The sequence below is a fragment of the Coregonus lavaretus genome (genome assembly GCF_964263955.1).
Source record: "Coregonus lavaretus genome assembly, chromosome: 17".
Classification (NCBI taxonomy): Eukaryota; Metazoa; Chordata; class Actinopteri; order Salmoniformes; family Salmonidae; genus Coregonus; species Coregonus lavaretus.
Window position 1 is genome coordinate 26,590,943 of NC_140004.1, and position 16,831 is coordinate 26,607,773.

General features: G+C 41.7%; 2 protein-coding genes across 3 annotated transcripts in view; one reads left to right on the plus strand and one right to left on the minus strand.

The window, feature by feature from the left end:
- The window catches only part of LOC311144758 (protein phosphatase Slingshot homolog 1-like), a gene marked incomplete at its 5' end in the record, with an annotated part of 59,282 nt that extends 53,466 nt beyond the window's left edge, over positions 1 to 5,816 (minus strand). Inside the window, one exon of the mRNA XM_084180859.1 lies at positions 5,736 to 5,816. Within this exon, the coding sequence (XP_084036985.1) occupies positions 5,736 to 5,816 (81 nt within the window). The remainder of the gene's footprint in view (positions 1 to 5,735) is intronic.
- A 745-nt stretch (positions 5,817 to 6,561) lies between these two features.
- Positions 6,562 to 15,459, plus strand: LOC311144761 (D-amino-acid oxidase-like). 2 transcript variants are annotated; one of them, XM_084180863.1, is made up of 11 exons: positions 6,575 to 6,939; positions 7,905 to 8,100; positions 8,408 to 8,522; positions 9,000 to 9,076; positions 9,278 to 9,343; positions 9,759 to 9,813; positions 10,283 to 10,387; positions 10,475 to 10,557; positions 10,756 to 10,873; positions 12,693 to 12,791; positions 14,782 to 15,459. In XM_084180863.1, the coding sequence occupies exons 2-11, from the start codon at positions 7,907 to 7,909 to the stop codon at positions 14,905 to 14,907; spliced, it is 1,038 nt and encodes a 345-aa protein (XP_084036989.1). In that variant the 5' UTR covers positions 6,575 to 6,939; positions 7,905 to 7,906; the 3' UTR covers positions 14,908 to 15,459. The 2 variants fall into 2 exon arrangements, with proteins under 2 accessions (XP_084036988.1, XP_084036989.1); XM_084180862.1 differs by having other exon boundaries at positions 6,562 to 6,939; positions 10,283 to 10,557.
- The last annotated feature ends 1,372 nt before the right edge of the window (positions 15,460 to 16,831 follow it).

Below are 16,831 nucleotides of genomic sequence, written 5' to 3' on the forward strand. Positions count from 1 at the left end.
CTATAATTTTAATGGTAGGTTTATTTGAACAGTGAGAGACAGAATAACAACAACAATAAAACAGAAAAACGCATGTCAAAAATGTTATAAATTGATTTGCATTTTAATGAGGGAAATAAGTATTTGACCCCCTCTCAATCAGAAAGATTTCTGGCTCCCAGGTGTCTTTTATACAGGTAACGAGCTGAGATTAGGCGCACACTCTTAAAGGGAGTGCTCCTAATCTCAGTTTGTTACCTGTATAAAAGACACCTGTCCACAGCAGCAATCAATCAGATTCTAAACTCTCCACCATGGCCAAGACCAAAGAGCTCTCCAAGGATGTCAGGGACAAGATTGTAGACCTACACAAGGCTGGAATGGGCTACAAGACCATCGCCAAGCAGCTTGGTGAGAAGGTGACAACAGTTGGTGCGATTATTCGCAAATGGAAGAAACACAAAATATCTGTCAATCTCCCTCGGCCTGGGGCTCCATGCAAGATTTCACCTCATGGAGTTGCAATGATCATGAGAACGGTGAGGAATCAGCCCAGAATTACACGGGAGGATCTTGTCAATGATCTCAAGGCAGCTGGGACCATAGTCACCAAGAAAACAATTGGTAACACTCTACGCCGTGAAGGACTGAAATCCTGCAGCGCTCGCAAGGTCCCCCTGCTCAAGAAGCACATATACAGGCCCGTCTGAAGTTTACCAATGAACATCTGAATGATTCAGAGGAGAACTGGGTGAAAGTGTTGTGGTCAGATGAGACCAAAATCGAGCTCTTTGGCATCAACTCAACTCGCCGTGTTTGGAGGAGGAGGAATGCTGCCTATGACCCCAAGAACACCAACCCCACCGTCAAACATGGAGGTGGAAAAATTATGCTTTGGGGGTGTTTTTCTGCTAAGGGGACAGGACAACTTCACCGCATCAAAGGGACGATGGACGGAGCCATGTACCGTCAAATCTTGGGTGAGAACCTCCTTCCCTCAGCCAGGGCATTGAAAATGGGTCGTGGATGGGTATTCCAGCATGACAATGACCCAACACACTGCCAAGGCAACAAAAAGGAGTGGCTCAAGAAGAAGCACATTAAGGTCCTGGAGTGGCCTAGCCAGTCTCCAGACCTTAATCCCATAGAAAATCTGTGGAGGGAGCTGCAGGTTCGAGTTGCCAAACATCAGCCTCGAAACCTTAATGACTTAGAGAAGATCTGCAAAGAGGAGTGGGACAAAATCCCTCCTGAGATGTGTGCAAACCTGGTGGCCAACTACAAGAAACGTCTGACCTATGTGATCGCCAACATGGGTTTTGCCACCAAGCACTAAGTCATGTTTTGCAGAGGGGTCAAATACTTATTTCCCTCATTAAAATGCAAATCAATTTATAACATTTTTGACATGTGTTTTTCTGGATTTTGTTGTTGTTATTCTGTCTCTCACTGTTCAAATAAACCTACCATTAAAATTATAGACTGATCATGTCTTTGTCAGTGGGCAAACGTACAAAATCAGCAGGGGATCAAATACTTTTTTCCCTCACTGTATGACCTACACTGAGTGTACAAAACATTAGGAACACCTTCCTAATATTAATTTGCACCCCCTTTTGCTCTCAGAACAGCCTCAATTTGTCGGGTCATGGACTCTACAAGGTGTCGAAAGCGTTCCACAGGGATGCTGGCCCATGTTGACTCCAATGCTTCCCACAGTTGTGTCGAGTTGGCTGGTGGACCATTCTTGATACACACAGGAAACTGTTGACCGTGAAAAATCCAGCAGCATTGCAGATCTTGACACAAACCAGTGCGCCTGGCACCTACTACCATACCCCGTTCAAAGGCACTTAAATATTTTGTCTTGCCCATTCACCCTCTGAATGGAAAACATACACAATCCATGTCTCAAGGTTTAAAAAAAGTATTCTTTAGCCTGTCTCCTCCCCTACAGCTACACTGATTGAAGTGGATTTAACAAGTGACATCAATAAGGGATCATAGCGTTCACCTGGATTCACCTGGTCAGTCTGTCATGGAAAGAGCCGGTGTTCCTAATGTTTTGTACACTCAGTGTATAATTAATTTCAATGAGTGAAATAGTTTTCCTTCCGAAAAATTGTAATTAACTACGTTAAAAAGCAGCTTTTCTGTGTTTGAATGGTGTGGGCATAACCCAACAGATTGGCGTAGGCGTATACCGACATAAAAAAATATTCATGCAAGTAGACCGCTGATTGGCCAGCTCACATTAGCCAACATGACATGTTCTTTGAGGTGGGGTTTTTGAAGTGTTTTTCTCCAATTTATGCTTTGGCCACAAATATGTGTATAGGACGAGTCAACAACTCGTATAAGTTAACAGAATAGGGCGTTGGGCCACCACGAGCCGCTAAAACAACTTCAATGGGCCTTGGCATAGATTCTACAAGTGTCTGGAACTCTATTGAGGAGGGATACCACACCATTCTTCCACAAGAAATTCCATCATTTGGTGTTTTGTTGATGGAAAACACTGCCCCAGGCGCCGCTCCAGAATCTCCCATAAGTGTTCAATTGGGTTGAGATCTAGTGACTGAGACACACAAACACAAACAGTGGGTGTCTGATAAACGTCATCATATAAGAAATATGACACCTCATAAATGTTCATTGTTAACCTAGATACCTGGCTTTATGAGAGAGGTGAGCGCCACTAAATGGAGGAAATGGAGCCATTCTTTATGATAAAGTTTCACAACAGTAATGTCTTCAAAACAGTTCTTATTGTACCAGGAGGGATATCATAGACTGTGAGTATCAGGTTATAGCTACAGATGTAGGATCTTAATTTGATCACTTTTGTTGCTGCAAATTTTCATGCACAGCAGGAAATGCTAACTTGTACTATATTTGAGTTTTAAAAAGGCATCTTAAGTTTGTCATTTCCACTTTGAAATTTCAGACTTGATTTTCCCTAAAGAAAAATGTATAAACCCCTACAGAAATGTCTGTTACTTATAATACACATAATAATTCAAATGTCCTGTTGCTGCAGGATTATTTTCCTGCTGTAGCAAACTGGCTCTAATTAAGATCCTACATCTGTACATGGTGACAGGTAACTGTGAAGAGGTGGGCCATTCTCCAGAAGTTTCACCTACTAAACCCTGAGGGATGTCAAACAAAGCACTACTAGCAAGAGCCACAAGCTCCCTGCCAAGGTAAGGTAGGCCGTGCCAGAGTACTACAACAATGAGAGCAAATATTGTGAAAAAATCTATCCAACACTGCATTTCAGCTCCAAAAACACACGCCACTTTCCATTACTGAACTAAATAGGGCAAGCATCACACTTGTGATGAGCAGAATAGGTTAAAAACCGCAAAGACATGTCATTGTCAAACTTCTCATTTTTATAAAAGACAAACACACAAAACAGTGAGTAAAATAAAGGCTTTTGTCCCCATCTAAACAAACGGTGCAGGTAAGGTAATATGGTTGGCCTCTACCCAGTGGAAGGGCACAGAGGGGCCAGGTGAAACTCACACCAGGGACGTGTCAAATGCTGTGTTTAAGATGAGTTTCAGTTGGCCATCAGGGAGGGTAATCCAATAGTTGACCTGAAAAGCCCTGCAGCCGCTACAAGTGAAATTCCAGCCATAATTCTGCCACAGCGAGACATAAAAGCAATTAGTTAGAGCCATGAATAGCAATAGGCATACATATAGAATCGCAATACATATTGTATCAGCACCTAAGTGACGTGATAATATCGTATCGTGAGGTCTCTGGCAATTCCCAGCGCTACATGTAGGGCTAATAGCTGAATTGAAATCACGTAGCCTACCTTACACCGTCACAACAGCTACCATATTGTTACCCCACCACTGTCCTCCCCTCAACGCTTTCCCTCCACTTCCCATTCGCTCTACATCCCCACACCCTCCATGTGAGAATGACATCATAGCTGCAGCAGCCTCCTGAGGGGCTTGGCTGCTCCTCATCAGACAGGGCCCTGGGCAGAGCCCTGGGAGCAGCCAGGCAGCCAGTCAATTCCAGCCCGCATGGAAAGTGAGTGACAGGGAAGGCCGGTCCTCAGTCAGGCCAACTCAACCATCTCCACGAAAAAACGTGTTTCTTTTTACACGTCTCTTTTTCACATTGTAGGTGTAATGAGTCAGGCCCAATGACTCAGTATTTTAAAAGGCAAAGAAGCAGTTTAATGAAAGAAAATAAAGATCAGCTAATCAAATCACATTTTATTTGCCACATGTGTAACCAACAATGCAGTTAAGAAAATAAAAAATAAACAAAATAAAAAAGTACAACAAATAAACAAAAACTAAAAAAGTGTTAAGTAAAAAAGAGAAGTCAAAAATAAAAATAGCAAATAATTAATTAGCTAATGCTATGTGCCCAGTTCTTGATATAACGATGATTGTTCTCATCTTCGAGACAAATCCACCCACTACTCCTCAATAACGGCAAGTGCATAGTGGAGACGTACAACCTTCCTTCCTGCTGTAGGCTAGTGTCTTTGTTGATTTTAGCATGACTATTGCTTCTATTAACAGTTAGCACCCCCAACTGGTCGAGAAGGTGTACTATCACTTCAATAACAGTACTTGGACTGTAGCTTCTATATGAGTGGCATCTACATGCCATGGGAGTGATTTGTATAGGCCTAGGCATAACTGTTATATTTTGGAATAGCAAAAAGTGGTCATGTTATTGTTTAGAATGACCTTGCATTTTGTGATGGGATTAATGCATTGGCTACAGTTAATACTGACTCATGGTTCATCTGACTAAAATAAAAAACACAACATGAGTCCCTTTGTCATGTTGCAAGTGTTCAAGATGGCAAAGGATGACATTTTTTACTAGTCTATATTGTCAGGCTCTACTCTGTATGGGAAATGACTAGGCCTCTACCACATGACATGGCTGTAGGAAGTTATGCCACATTTCACCTCATTGACAGTTCTTTTAGAAGACAAAAATAGTATAGAACAGCACATACTGTCCATTATAACTCTGGCTTTGGCAAAAGTAGCTAGCTAGATAAATGTAAACATTTTGGCCTACCAAATTTTATGCCACCACTGCAGTACACACTGAAAATGTGTTAGCTGGCTAGCAAGCTAGTTTACTGCATTCACCAGAAGGATGGAGAAGAAAACAGCAACGACCTTGTTTAAAAGCACTTCCATTTAACTAGCAAACTAGCTACTACTAAATAGTTTTGTGGGTTTTAAAGTTCAAAAATTGTAACAACGTTGTGTGCAATAAAATTATATGTTTAATACATACTCAGTGATAAACAAACAGGTACCTATGCAGGATAAGAATGCTAACTAGGTACCTAATGCCAGAGTAATTTGGAAATGGCTAGTAGTAACTTGATAATGCCACAGCTATTGTTGGTCATTAGCATGTTAACGTTAAATCAATTGCTAATTAGTTAAGGCAAATAAGTATACGCTAGCTAACCAGGTAGCCTACATGTATTGTGGGTTAGCTACCTAATAACTTTATTAGCTAGCAATAGCATTGTTACTGACATGCAACTTTGCTTGCTAGCTTTTCCAAACAGCTAGCTACCTTGCTAGTGATGGAGTTGAGGCTAGTACTAAGCTAGCTTATCCCATCGCTCCAAAACACTAGCTACTAGGCCTACCTATCCTATGTTACTCCCACGTATCCCCGGTGTTTTCTTGCGCGCTTTCTTTACGTTTTTAGAACATCTCTCCAGCTATTGCCAAACTTACCTCCCCCGCGTTGGTGGTGGTAGTGCTGGCTGTGGATGCAGCGCTTGGGGTAGGAGAGCGCTTCAAAGTAACCAGAGCCATGACTGGGAGAATCTGCACAGGCCGGTGTAGCCTGCCCAGGCAGAGAATGGCTTTATTTCGGGTGAAGAACCTGGGGAAGTTGCTGCTTGATGTCAACGTCTATAGCGGTCGAAGCAGAGAATTTCATCGTCGTTACATCTCCATCGTCCTAAAATCTGGCAGCCAGTGCCTCAGGTGTTGCTTTTGAATGTTCTCTAATACAAATAAATTAATGTAATATTAAGAACGTGCAGTGCAGACACATATCGTTCATCATGCTGCGGATTTCACACTAGCTAGCCTCGGTAGCCTGCACAAAATCCGCTTCAACCATGCGAGAGGATGTAGGGATGCGAGCGTATATCACAATGCCAGCCAACCAGACAGCTAGCGCTGCTGTCTGAGTGTGTTGATGCTGAATTCAAACGTTCAGTGGTCTGGTCCAATGGATGTTAGGCTACTATCAGAATCTGTCTTCCTGTTTAAACAGTGACCGTATTTAACTTAGCCTGTCGGTAAAAAAAAAAAAAAAAAACGTTATTTCCCAAAAGTGACATGCTTTCCCACGCGTTTTACTGGGACTTTCGCGGGAGATTTGCGTGATAATTCGAAAGGAATTTTTGCCGCGAATCCTCATCTCAAAATTAGGATCAGTGCGCGGATTCGATTATGCTGAACTGCGGGGCAGCGGGCTAAGGCCAGTCACGTCATCGGGCGAAAGTGGGGTAGAGGGGCACCCTTCCTAAATCGAACAGTAACTGTACCGCTCGGTCATTTTGTCGACATCAAAGATATATGTATATACCTTTGTTAGAAAGAATACTATATGTCCCTTGACTTAGTGATGCTGAATGTAAAAAATTGCTCAACATACCCCTCTCTCCCCTACAGGCCTTATTGGTTCAAGTACGGTGAAAGTTTTTTATGTAACCTAGTAGAAGTATATGGCTTTTTTATTCAATTAGTTTTAACAAAATATTTGTCGACAGCATTCATTGCCAGTCAAGGCTACTAGGGTGGGATATTTTTATATTCAAGCCTTTATCTGCAACGTAGACCCTAGACGACTTCTGTAGTTTGGACTGACCATGTGACGCTATATTTGGAGGCGGGTTGTCAACTAGAGGACAAGGCAACTTCAAAGGTAAATCCAGTTTTTCTGCCGTCTACATTTTTATAATGATTTCGAGTTTAATTTCACATCTCTTGAATTATTTCTTAATCATCTTTTCTTACTAAACATTCTGCATCCAACCAATGAATGATCGCCATTTCGAGAATGTTTCCATTTCCAAGTTGCAACAACGCCATCAAATCTCGAGCAAAATAGATACAGTAGTAGCCTACTTCGCACTGTTGCAATGTTTCTAACCTGCAAGTAGCTTACTTATTATATACCAATCTCTACAGGCTATATTGTTACTTTTTGAGTTGCCAATGTTGTTTTCAGAAGGACTTGTCAAAGTATGGACAGGTGCAGGGTGCAGCAATAAAGCTAATGAACTTGATTAAATTGCAACTATTATGTTCAAATCACTGAGGGTAGCCTATAGTCTGTAATGGTGAAGATTGATTCATTGTCACTGTTTATAGTCTATTTGTGGAATAAATAAATACAATAGTTGTTCAGTCAATGTAATGCAACTACACAAACCCTCAACCCCATTTTACATTTTATTCATTTAGCAGACGCTCTTATCCAGAGCGACTTACAGTTAGTGCATACATTTTCATACTGGCCCCCCGTTGCAAGCGCCATGCTCTACCAACTGAGCTACACGGGGCTACACCCTGATCTGAATGTGTGTAATGTTATGCATAATGTTTCTTGTTCAGTTTTTTGTTTTTGTTTTGATATATATTTATATTCAGGTTTTTTCAGTTTTTCACAATTTCACGTTACTTCATACAGTTAGATGGGTCAGAGGGTCAGGTACACTCAAGGACATGTAAATGTTTACATTGTTCAAAGTTATATGGAATGTTAGCAGATTCTGAGCAGAACCAAGGTCACAAAGAATGGACACAAATCAGATACAAAAATAAATAATAATAATAATAATAACAAAAGCAGAAACAACAGTCAACTATTGTGTTTGTTATCTCCAGACATGCGTGTGGCAGTGATCGGAGCTGGGGTCAGTGGCCTGTCCACGGCTCAAAGTATCTATGAGCAGTACCACTCTACAGTCAGTCCACTGACCATTGAGGTGTATGCAGATCGCTTCACCCCACTGACCACCAGCGATGGGGCTGCAGGATTCTGGCAGCCATACCTCTACGACAAGGGCAATGTCCAGGAGACGTGAGAGGGCTTTCTGCTTGGCTCTATGAATACCAGTGGAGGCTGCTGAGGGTAGAACGGCTCATACTAATGGCCGGAATGGAGCAAATGGAATGGGATCAAACACCTGGAAACCATGTGTTTGATATATTTGATACCATTCCACTGATTCCGCTCCAGTCATTACCACGAGCCCGTTTTCCCCAATTAAGGTGCCACCAACATCTTGTGATGACTACATTTTGTGCATGCCTGTAGTCAGTGAATCAATAGAATGCCTTATAAGTGAATGCTTACACTGTATCACTCTGTATGTGTTCTTTTGCAGTAAATGGTGTAAGGAGACGTTTGACTACCTGCTGAGCTTCCTGAGCTCCCCAGACTCTATCAAAATGGGAATTTTCCTCCAGTCTGGCTATAACCTTTGCAGTGAGCCTGCACCAGTGAGTATTAGTGTATCTACAGCTAAACAGCATAGATTCACCCTCAGATAACAGTACACCATGTTCACTGGCCCATACCTCATCACTCACATGGAGGCAGGGTCTAGCAGTTGAACATTTTACTTCTGCTTCTGTATAAGCCTTTTGCTGAAGTAGATTAACTTGAGCCCAAATTCCTGTTCCACCATCTGTGTCATTACAGCGTAGCAATGGTCTATCGTAGCAGTGGCTTCACTCAGTTTGTATTTTCTGAATAGAGTCTGAATACACTTAGCCCATCTGAATAGTCTACTGTTCAGCATTAAAAAGACAGGTCCATGATATAATTAGAAGACATTGCCACACTGTATGCTCTCTCTGTCACAAGGCTAAAGGATTAATGAAGCCTCTGCATTACAACCGTAAACCAGCACAGGCATGGAAGGTAATGAAAATAAATGAGTAACTAATAACTATATTCACTCTCTTTTATTGTAGGATCCCTCTTTTAAAGATAGTGTGCTGGGCTTCAGACAGCTTACTGAGCGAGAGCTGGAGCTGTTTCCTGGATACTGGTACTTTGTTGGGACACATTTGCTATGTTGTTGTTGCATTAGTCACGTTGGCTGTTGTCATTTGTCCACAGGAGTCATGCAACCCTATACAACTGATGACTTTAGAATGAGTCTTGTCATGCAGCATGTACCCCTATCAGTTGTCATTGTTTTTGACACTCACTGTCATTCTCCCCTTGTTTATGTTGGGGGGCCTTTTAGCTATGGGTGGTTCAACACTGCTCTCATGGTGGAGGGAAAAAGTTACTTGCCTTGGCTGATGGACTGGTGAGCGATTTACTTATCTTATCAGTGATATCCCAAAAAGTGTTGATAGTTCACACACAGGGCGATATGATTAGGCGTTTCCATGTCGCAAGGTAACTAACTATATTTGACATCAATCTATGACCAGATTAGTTCATTACAAAATATAACATTTTAAAGCTGTTGGATTTGTACAAATGGTCAAGCATGATTTGTTTGAGAATAACTTTATATTGGCACAGCTGTGGGATAAACTGGGTTTATCTAGTGGGAAGGGGAAGCAACAGATAATGTGTTATTTATATCTTATGGTGGTTTCATCATCTATCAAGGTCAATATTACGTTTTAGCACCCAACCTCACATCATAAAAATAGGGGAAGTTTGGGTTCCCTGTATTACTTCATTTTCTATATACCTTTATCTGATGTTTCTAGGTTACAGAAGAGAGGTGTGAAATTTTACCAGAGGAAGATAGAGTCCTTCAAAGTGGTGAGAGTTCTAAATGAATATAATGAACAGTGCAAGTTTAGAATGTGCTAAGACTCCCACCACACAAGGAGCATAAAGACAGAAGGTGCTGTATTTTCTGAGGCCCTCACTCTGTCCTGGGCCTCTTTTGTACAGATGACAGTAATTTGACTATGCTTATTTAATTTCCATCTAATCCATCTAATCATCTAATGTGTTTTCCTTACCCAACGGGAGTGCCTTACACAGTACAGTGCATTCATGCTCAGAGTGCAGCTCAACCATATTCGTTTTACCCAGTGTTTAATTTTTAGAAATAACCTAAAAGTATTCATATCCAATATCCAGTCATTAATGTCCTACAGACTACCCCAGAGAGAGGGAGAGCTTTGGCTTTCATAAACCCCTGTTCATGAATATCAGCAGTGTTTATTTATTTTTAATTCAACCTCCCAACTTTTCTTCCTTCCTTCTTGCCTGTTGAGTTCAGCTTGCGGAGAGTGGGGCGGACGTCATCATCAACTGCACAGGAGTGAGGTCAGGGGACCTCCAGCCTGACCCAGAGCTCACACCAGGCCGTGGGCAGATACTGAAGGTAAGAGTGCAAAGGTTGAAAGGTGAGTTTGGCAATTACAAAGGGGACATGGCTGATTATGTTCCTCTTAATCTGTCTGTGTTTCAGGTGGATGCTCCATGGCTTAAGCATTGGATCCTCACCCACAATTTCACTGCTGGAACCTACAATTCACCATACATTATACCAGGGTAAAGTGGATAAAATATCAATAATTCCACCTACTGCAGGTGTCAATAAAGCAGTTATTACACATTTTTCAAGCTGTTGCATATAATTACAGCATCAAAGTATACGTTTGCCGAAGTATTCCTCCCATGTACTCTGTGTGTTTTTTATTTTGGAATACAGTGAATTGAAGCCTAAGACCTTATGCCCGGTCTCTGTAGGAGTCGTTCAGTGGTTGTTGGTGGGTGTTTCCAGCTGGGGAACTGGAGTGAGCAGAACAACTCTGAGGACCACAAGAAGATCTGGGAGGGGGCCTGCCAGCTGGAGCCCAGCCTCAAGGTCAGAAGTCACAGACCATTGAAAAGGTCCCTGATCTGACAGACATCGAATAGAGGGGTCATCACAGCACCTACAGTTGAAGTCTGAAGTTTACATACACCTTAGCCAAATACATTTAAACTCAGTTTTTCACAATTCCTGACATTTAATCCTAGTAAAAATTCCCTGTCTTAGGTCAGTTAGGATCACCACTTTATTTTAAGAATGTGAAATGTCAGAATAATAGTAGAGAGAATTATTTATTTCAGCTTTTATTTATTTCATCACATTCCCAGTGGGTCAGAAGTTTACATACACTCAATTAGTATTTGGTAGCATTGCCTTTAAATTGTTAAACTTCGGATAAATGTTTCGGGTAGCCTTCCACAAGCTTCCCACAATAAGTTGGGTGAATTTTGGTCCATTCCTCCTGACAGAGCTGGTGTAACTGAGTCAGGTTTGTAGACCTCCTTGCTCGCACACGCTTTTTCAGTTCTGCCCACAAGTGTTCTATAGGATTGAGGTCAGGGCTTTGTGATGGCCACTCCAATACCTTGACTTTGTTGTCCTTAAGCCATTTTCCACAACTTTGGAAGTATGCTTGGGGTCATTGTCCATTTTGGAAGACCCATTTGCGACCAAGCTTTAACTTCCTGACTGATGTCTTGAGATGTTACTTCAATATATCCACATAATTTTCCTTCCTCATGATGCCATCTATTTTGTGAAGTGCACCAGTCCCTCCTGCAGCAAAGCACCCCCACAGCATGATGCTGCCACCCCCGTGCTTACATTTTACATTTTAGTCATTTAGCAGACGCTCTTATCCAGAGCGACTTACGCTTCACGGTTGGGATGGTGTTCTTCGGCTTGCAAGGTACCCCCTTTTTCCTCCAAACATAATGATGGTCATTATGGGCAAACAGTTCTATTTTTGTTTCATCAGACCAGAGGACATTTCTCCAAAAGGTACGATCTTTGTCCCCATGTGCAGTTGCAAACCGTAGTCTGGCTTTTTTATGGCGGTTTTGGAGCAGTGGCTTCTTCCTTGCTGAGCGGCCTTTCAGGTTATGTCGATATAGGACTCGTTTTACTGTGGATATAGATACTTTTGTACCTGTTTCCTCCAGCATCTTCACAAGGTCCTTTGCTGTTGTTCTGGGATTGGTTTGCACTTTTCGCACCAAAGTACGTTCATCTCTAGGAGACAGAACGCGTCTGCTTCCTGAGCGGTATGACGGCTGCGTGGTCCCATGGTGTTTATACTTGCGTACTCTTGTTTGTACAGATGAACGTGGTACCTTCAGGCATTTGGAAATTGCTCCCAAGGATGAACAAGACTTATGGGAAAATCAAAAGAAATCAGCCAAGACCTCAGAAAAAATATTGTAGACCTCCACGATGTCAAGCAAAGATGCACTGAGTTTGAAGGTAGGCCTTGAAATACATCCACAGGTACACCTCCAATTGACTGGAATTTTCCAGGCTGTTTAAAGGCACAGTCAACTTACCCACTGGAATTGTGATGCAGTGAATTATAAGTGAAATAATCTGTCTGTAAACAATTGTTGGAAAAATTACTTGTGTCATGCACAAAGTAGATGTCCTAACCGACTTGCCAAAACTATAGTTTGTTAACAAGAAATTTGTGGAGTGGTTGAAAAACCTAAGTGTATGTAAACTTCTGACTTCAACTGTATGTTGAAATGGCTCAGCCATCAAACAAAATCAATGCTTCTCATCCAGTACACAGAATACAGGTACAGATACAGAATAACTACATTAGCTAGCTCCTCCCTGTCTGTTTATTCATATGGCTCACCCCCCTCTGTCTCCTCAGCATGCCCGGATAGTGGAGGACTGGTCAGGGCTCAGGCCTGTTCGCAGTAAAGTTCGACTGGAGAGGGAGACCATGCAGTCTGGACCAACCACGTTTGAGGTGAGCCACCAAGAATAGACTGGTTACTACTTCTTCAGTAACCAAGATGTATTGTCTGGCTATTACATGCTGAACACACCGCTCGCGTCGCGTGCGCGAGCATTGCAAAATAAATGTACACATACATGTTATTCAATCATTGCACCCACACTGCTGGCGCGCGTCAACGAGCGTCTGCGTAGCCAGGCGCTAAAATAGAACTTGGTTGAATTTGTGACGCTTGACGCATTGCAAGTCCCACCTCTCCCATCTCCTCGTTGGTTTTTAGGAGCATATACCCATGTGGGGGATTGAAAGATGAACTGAGGTATACACTCCAGTCCAGTTGGTGGTGGTAATGCACCTTAAAGTTGGTTGCCAACCGCCATATAAAGTCCAAAGAAGAAGAAGCCTGAAGGAGGAGAGATTACTAGAAACTGACTCTGTTTACCCTTATCTGTGGATTAATTGTCGGAGTAGAGGACCTTATGCATTTCAGGTAAAATAACAACCCAATGTTTATATCCCAGGATAAATGTTTAATGCTTTTCGAGCTGTCCCCAAATTAATATAGTTGGTTCAGAGTTCATTTAGATTTTTCAACCTGCGTGTCCTGATCGCGTCTGGTGTGGGTGGACAAAATCAACATACGCGTGATGGCGCACACGCGGTCTGGTCAGCATGTTAGTGTTAGTCACCATTTAGGCTCCAGATTAGAAGTACAGTGAGGGGGAAAAAAGTATTTGATCCCCTGCTGATTTTGTACGTTTGCCCACTGACAAAGACATGATCAGTCTATAATTTTAATGGTAGGTTTATTTGAACAGTGAGAGACAGAATAACAACAAAAAAATCCAGAAAAACGCATGTCAAAAATTTTATAAATTGATTTGCATTTTAATTAGGGAAATAAGTATTTGACCCCTCTGCAAAACATGACTTAGTACTTGGTGGCAAAACCCTTGTTGGCAATCACAGAGGTCAGACGTTTCTTGTAGTTGGCCACCAGGTTTGCACACATCTCAGGAGGGATTTTGTCCCACTCCTCTATGCAGATCTTCTCCAAGTCATTAAGGTTTCAAGGCTGACGTTTGGCAACTCGAACCTTCAGCTCCCTCCACAGATTTTCTATGGGATTAAGGTCTGGAGACTGGCTAGGCCACTCCAGGACCTTAATGTGCTTCTTCTTGAGCCACTCCTTTGTTGCCTTGGCTGTGTGTTTTGGTTCATTGTCATGCTGGAATACCCATCCACTACCCATGTTCAATGCCCTGGCTGAGGGAAGGAGGTTCTCACCCAAGATTTGACGGTACATGGTCCCAGCTGCCTTGAGATCATTGACAAGATCCTCCCATGTAGTTCTGGGCTGATTCCTCACCATTCTCATGATCATTGCAACTCCACGAGGTGAGATCTTGCATGGAGCCCCAGGCCGAGGGAGATTGACAGTTCTTTTGTGTTTCTTCCTTTTGCGAATAATCGCACCAACTGTTGTCACCTTCTCACCAAGCTGCTTGGCGATGGTCTTGTAGCCCATTCCAGCCAAGTGTACAATCTTGTCAATCTTGTCCCTGACATCCTTGGAGAGCTCTTTGATCTTGGCCATGGTGGAGAGTTTGGAATCTGATTGATTGATTGCTTCTGTGGACAAATACTTTTTTACAGGTAACAAGGTGAGATTAGGAGCACTCCCTTTAAGAGTGTGCTCCTAATCTCAGCTCGTTACCTGTATAAAAGACACCTGGGAGCCAGAAATCTTTCTGATTGAGAGGGGGTCAAATACTTATTTCCCTCATTAAAATGCAAATCAATTTATAACATTTTTGACATGTGTTTTTCTGGATTTTTTTGTTGTTATTCTGTCTCTCACTGTTCAAATAAACCTACCATTAAAATTATAGACTGATCATTTCTTTGTCAGTGGGCAAACGTACAAAATCAGCAGGGGATCAAATACTTTTTTCCCTCACTGTACATAGACATAATACTGATATTAATGTGCTGTTTTCAGTTGATCCACAACTATGGCCATGGAGGATTCGGATTGACCATCCACCGAGGCTGTGCCCAGGAGGCAGCTCGGCTCTTCGGGGAGATATTGGAGCTGAAGGGCTGGGGGCCCAGGTCTCATTTGTAAACTAGTGGTTTATTACCTAAACAGCAGTAGCATCAGTATCTCACACAGGTCTGTATGGGACCATTTTAACATCAGAATGGTTTGCGAAGGAACCCGCATAGGAGGACACTCCTGGGGCCTTCAGACAACAATGAGGGTTCATTCATATTTGCAAGAGAACAACTACCTGATTAACCCGAGACCAGCTAACTTGGAACACAAAGACTACCAGCCACCCTTAAAATGGTTTCATGCCAGCCATCAGGATTGCTTTTATTGAATGCCAATTTTCTTTGTTGTGTAGTCATAACTATTAGCTAATAGATTTAAATCTATTTTGAAAAGTTAAGATTTTATATTGTAGTTAAAGAGATGCTAGTATATAGATAACATATTGAACCAATAAAATGTTTTCCAAAAATGTGATAAGCAAATCTCACATGTGACATAAAAATAGGACTGCAATATCAAACTAAGATTTTAAATATCTTATTAATAATAATATTCTATTGTGATTTCTAAAACTTATGAGGTTTGAAAATGAATTAAGAAATAAATACTTCCACAATCCAACATTCTCCTTTTTTGAAACTTAATTTATTGTTGTATCATACACATTTACATCCAGTGTAGTGAGAAGAATCTGTGCACAGACAGTTTTAATGCGGTACTAAATCGCAATGGCAGGCATGTAGGAAACAGCTTGCTGGACAAGTCCAAGGTTCTTTACCATTTTCAACAACACCTTGTTTCACGTGTTACTTTTACAACGGGACAAAGTCCATCCCCGCACCACCTCACCAACAAACAACAACAACCAAACCAGGTATTGGTACAGTATATACAGAGATGACTTTTGCCCAGTAAGCAAAAGCTGTGCCAGTCCAATACATTTTTGTGTCTGTTATCATTATTGTTGAGTGTTCTGTGTTTAATATGTGAATTCAGATTAACATGATGTTTAGTATTCACAGCCAGGCATGGGGTGTACCCTGAAAAAACATGTGATTATGTTTGCTTTGAATGATTTCACCCATGTAGAATAATTACTACTGTACCAGACTGACAACTTTGGGTGAATAAGAGGTGAAAGTATAGTACGGTTCAAAGATTTCAGTAGCACTTCAGTTTCATGGCATATAAAGCCTTCAACATGCATATATAAGCATTGTAACACCTGGCATGAACTTTCATCAGTACCCATCTGCAATTTCCCTAATTTACATAAACCATAGTCACTGTGAGACATAACATTAAGACAGACTAGAATATGAGCGCTAATGAATGCTTATGCCAGCTGCACAGAGAGACTTTATGATTGCCTCACTTATATGTTTTTAAACTGAAGTGTAACTGAGATTTGGCTGATGGTTACCGTGGTGATGGGGACCTACAGACAACCCAATATGTACAGATTTGATTATGTTAAGTGGGTAATTACGGTAACATTAGATAGCAATTTGTTACATGTCATTATTTTCATTATAGCTTTGCACAAGATAATGGACTTTTGGGGATGTTCAAAGCAGCTGCCCTTTCATTAATCAAAAGTCCTCAATTTGTCTCTCATTCAAAACTGAGTAGTAGGACCTGAGTAGGACCATTGCTTTTATGATCTCTTAGAGGAAACAATGCAACATATCAATGTCCTCTATCACTCTCTTTTACCATCACTCTCGCTGTTCTTCTCCCTCACAATATGACTGTAAAATTCAAATACTGAGCTGGAAGAATGACAATCCCACCCTGAAAGGTTTTTCTCCCTGCCACCATCCAGTGTACACTCTGAATACTCCATTGAGCTCTGTCTCATTCAGTGTGGTTATCGTACATTAGCAAAAATCATGGTAGTGGTCGAAGATTAAAATCAGAGAGAAATGTTTTTGAATAACATTTTGCTGGCAGGCTCTCTCAAGCCACTGTGGTTCCTATATACAACACATTT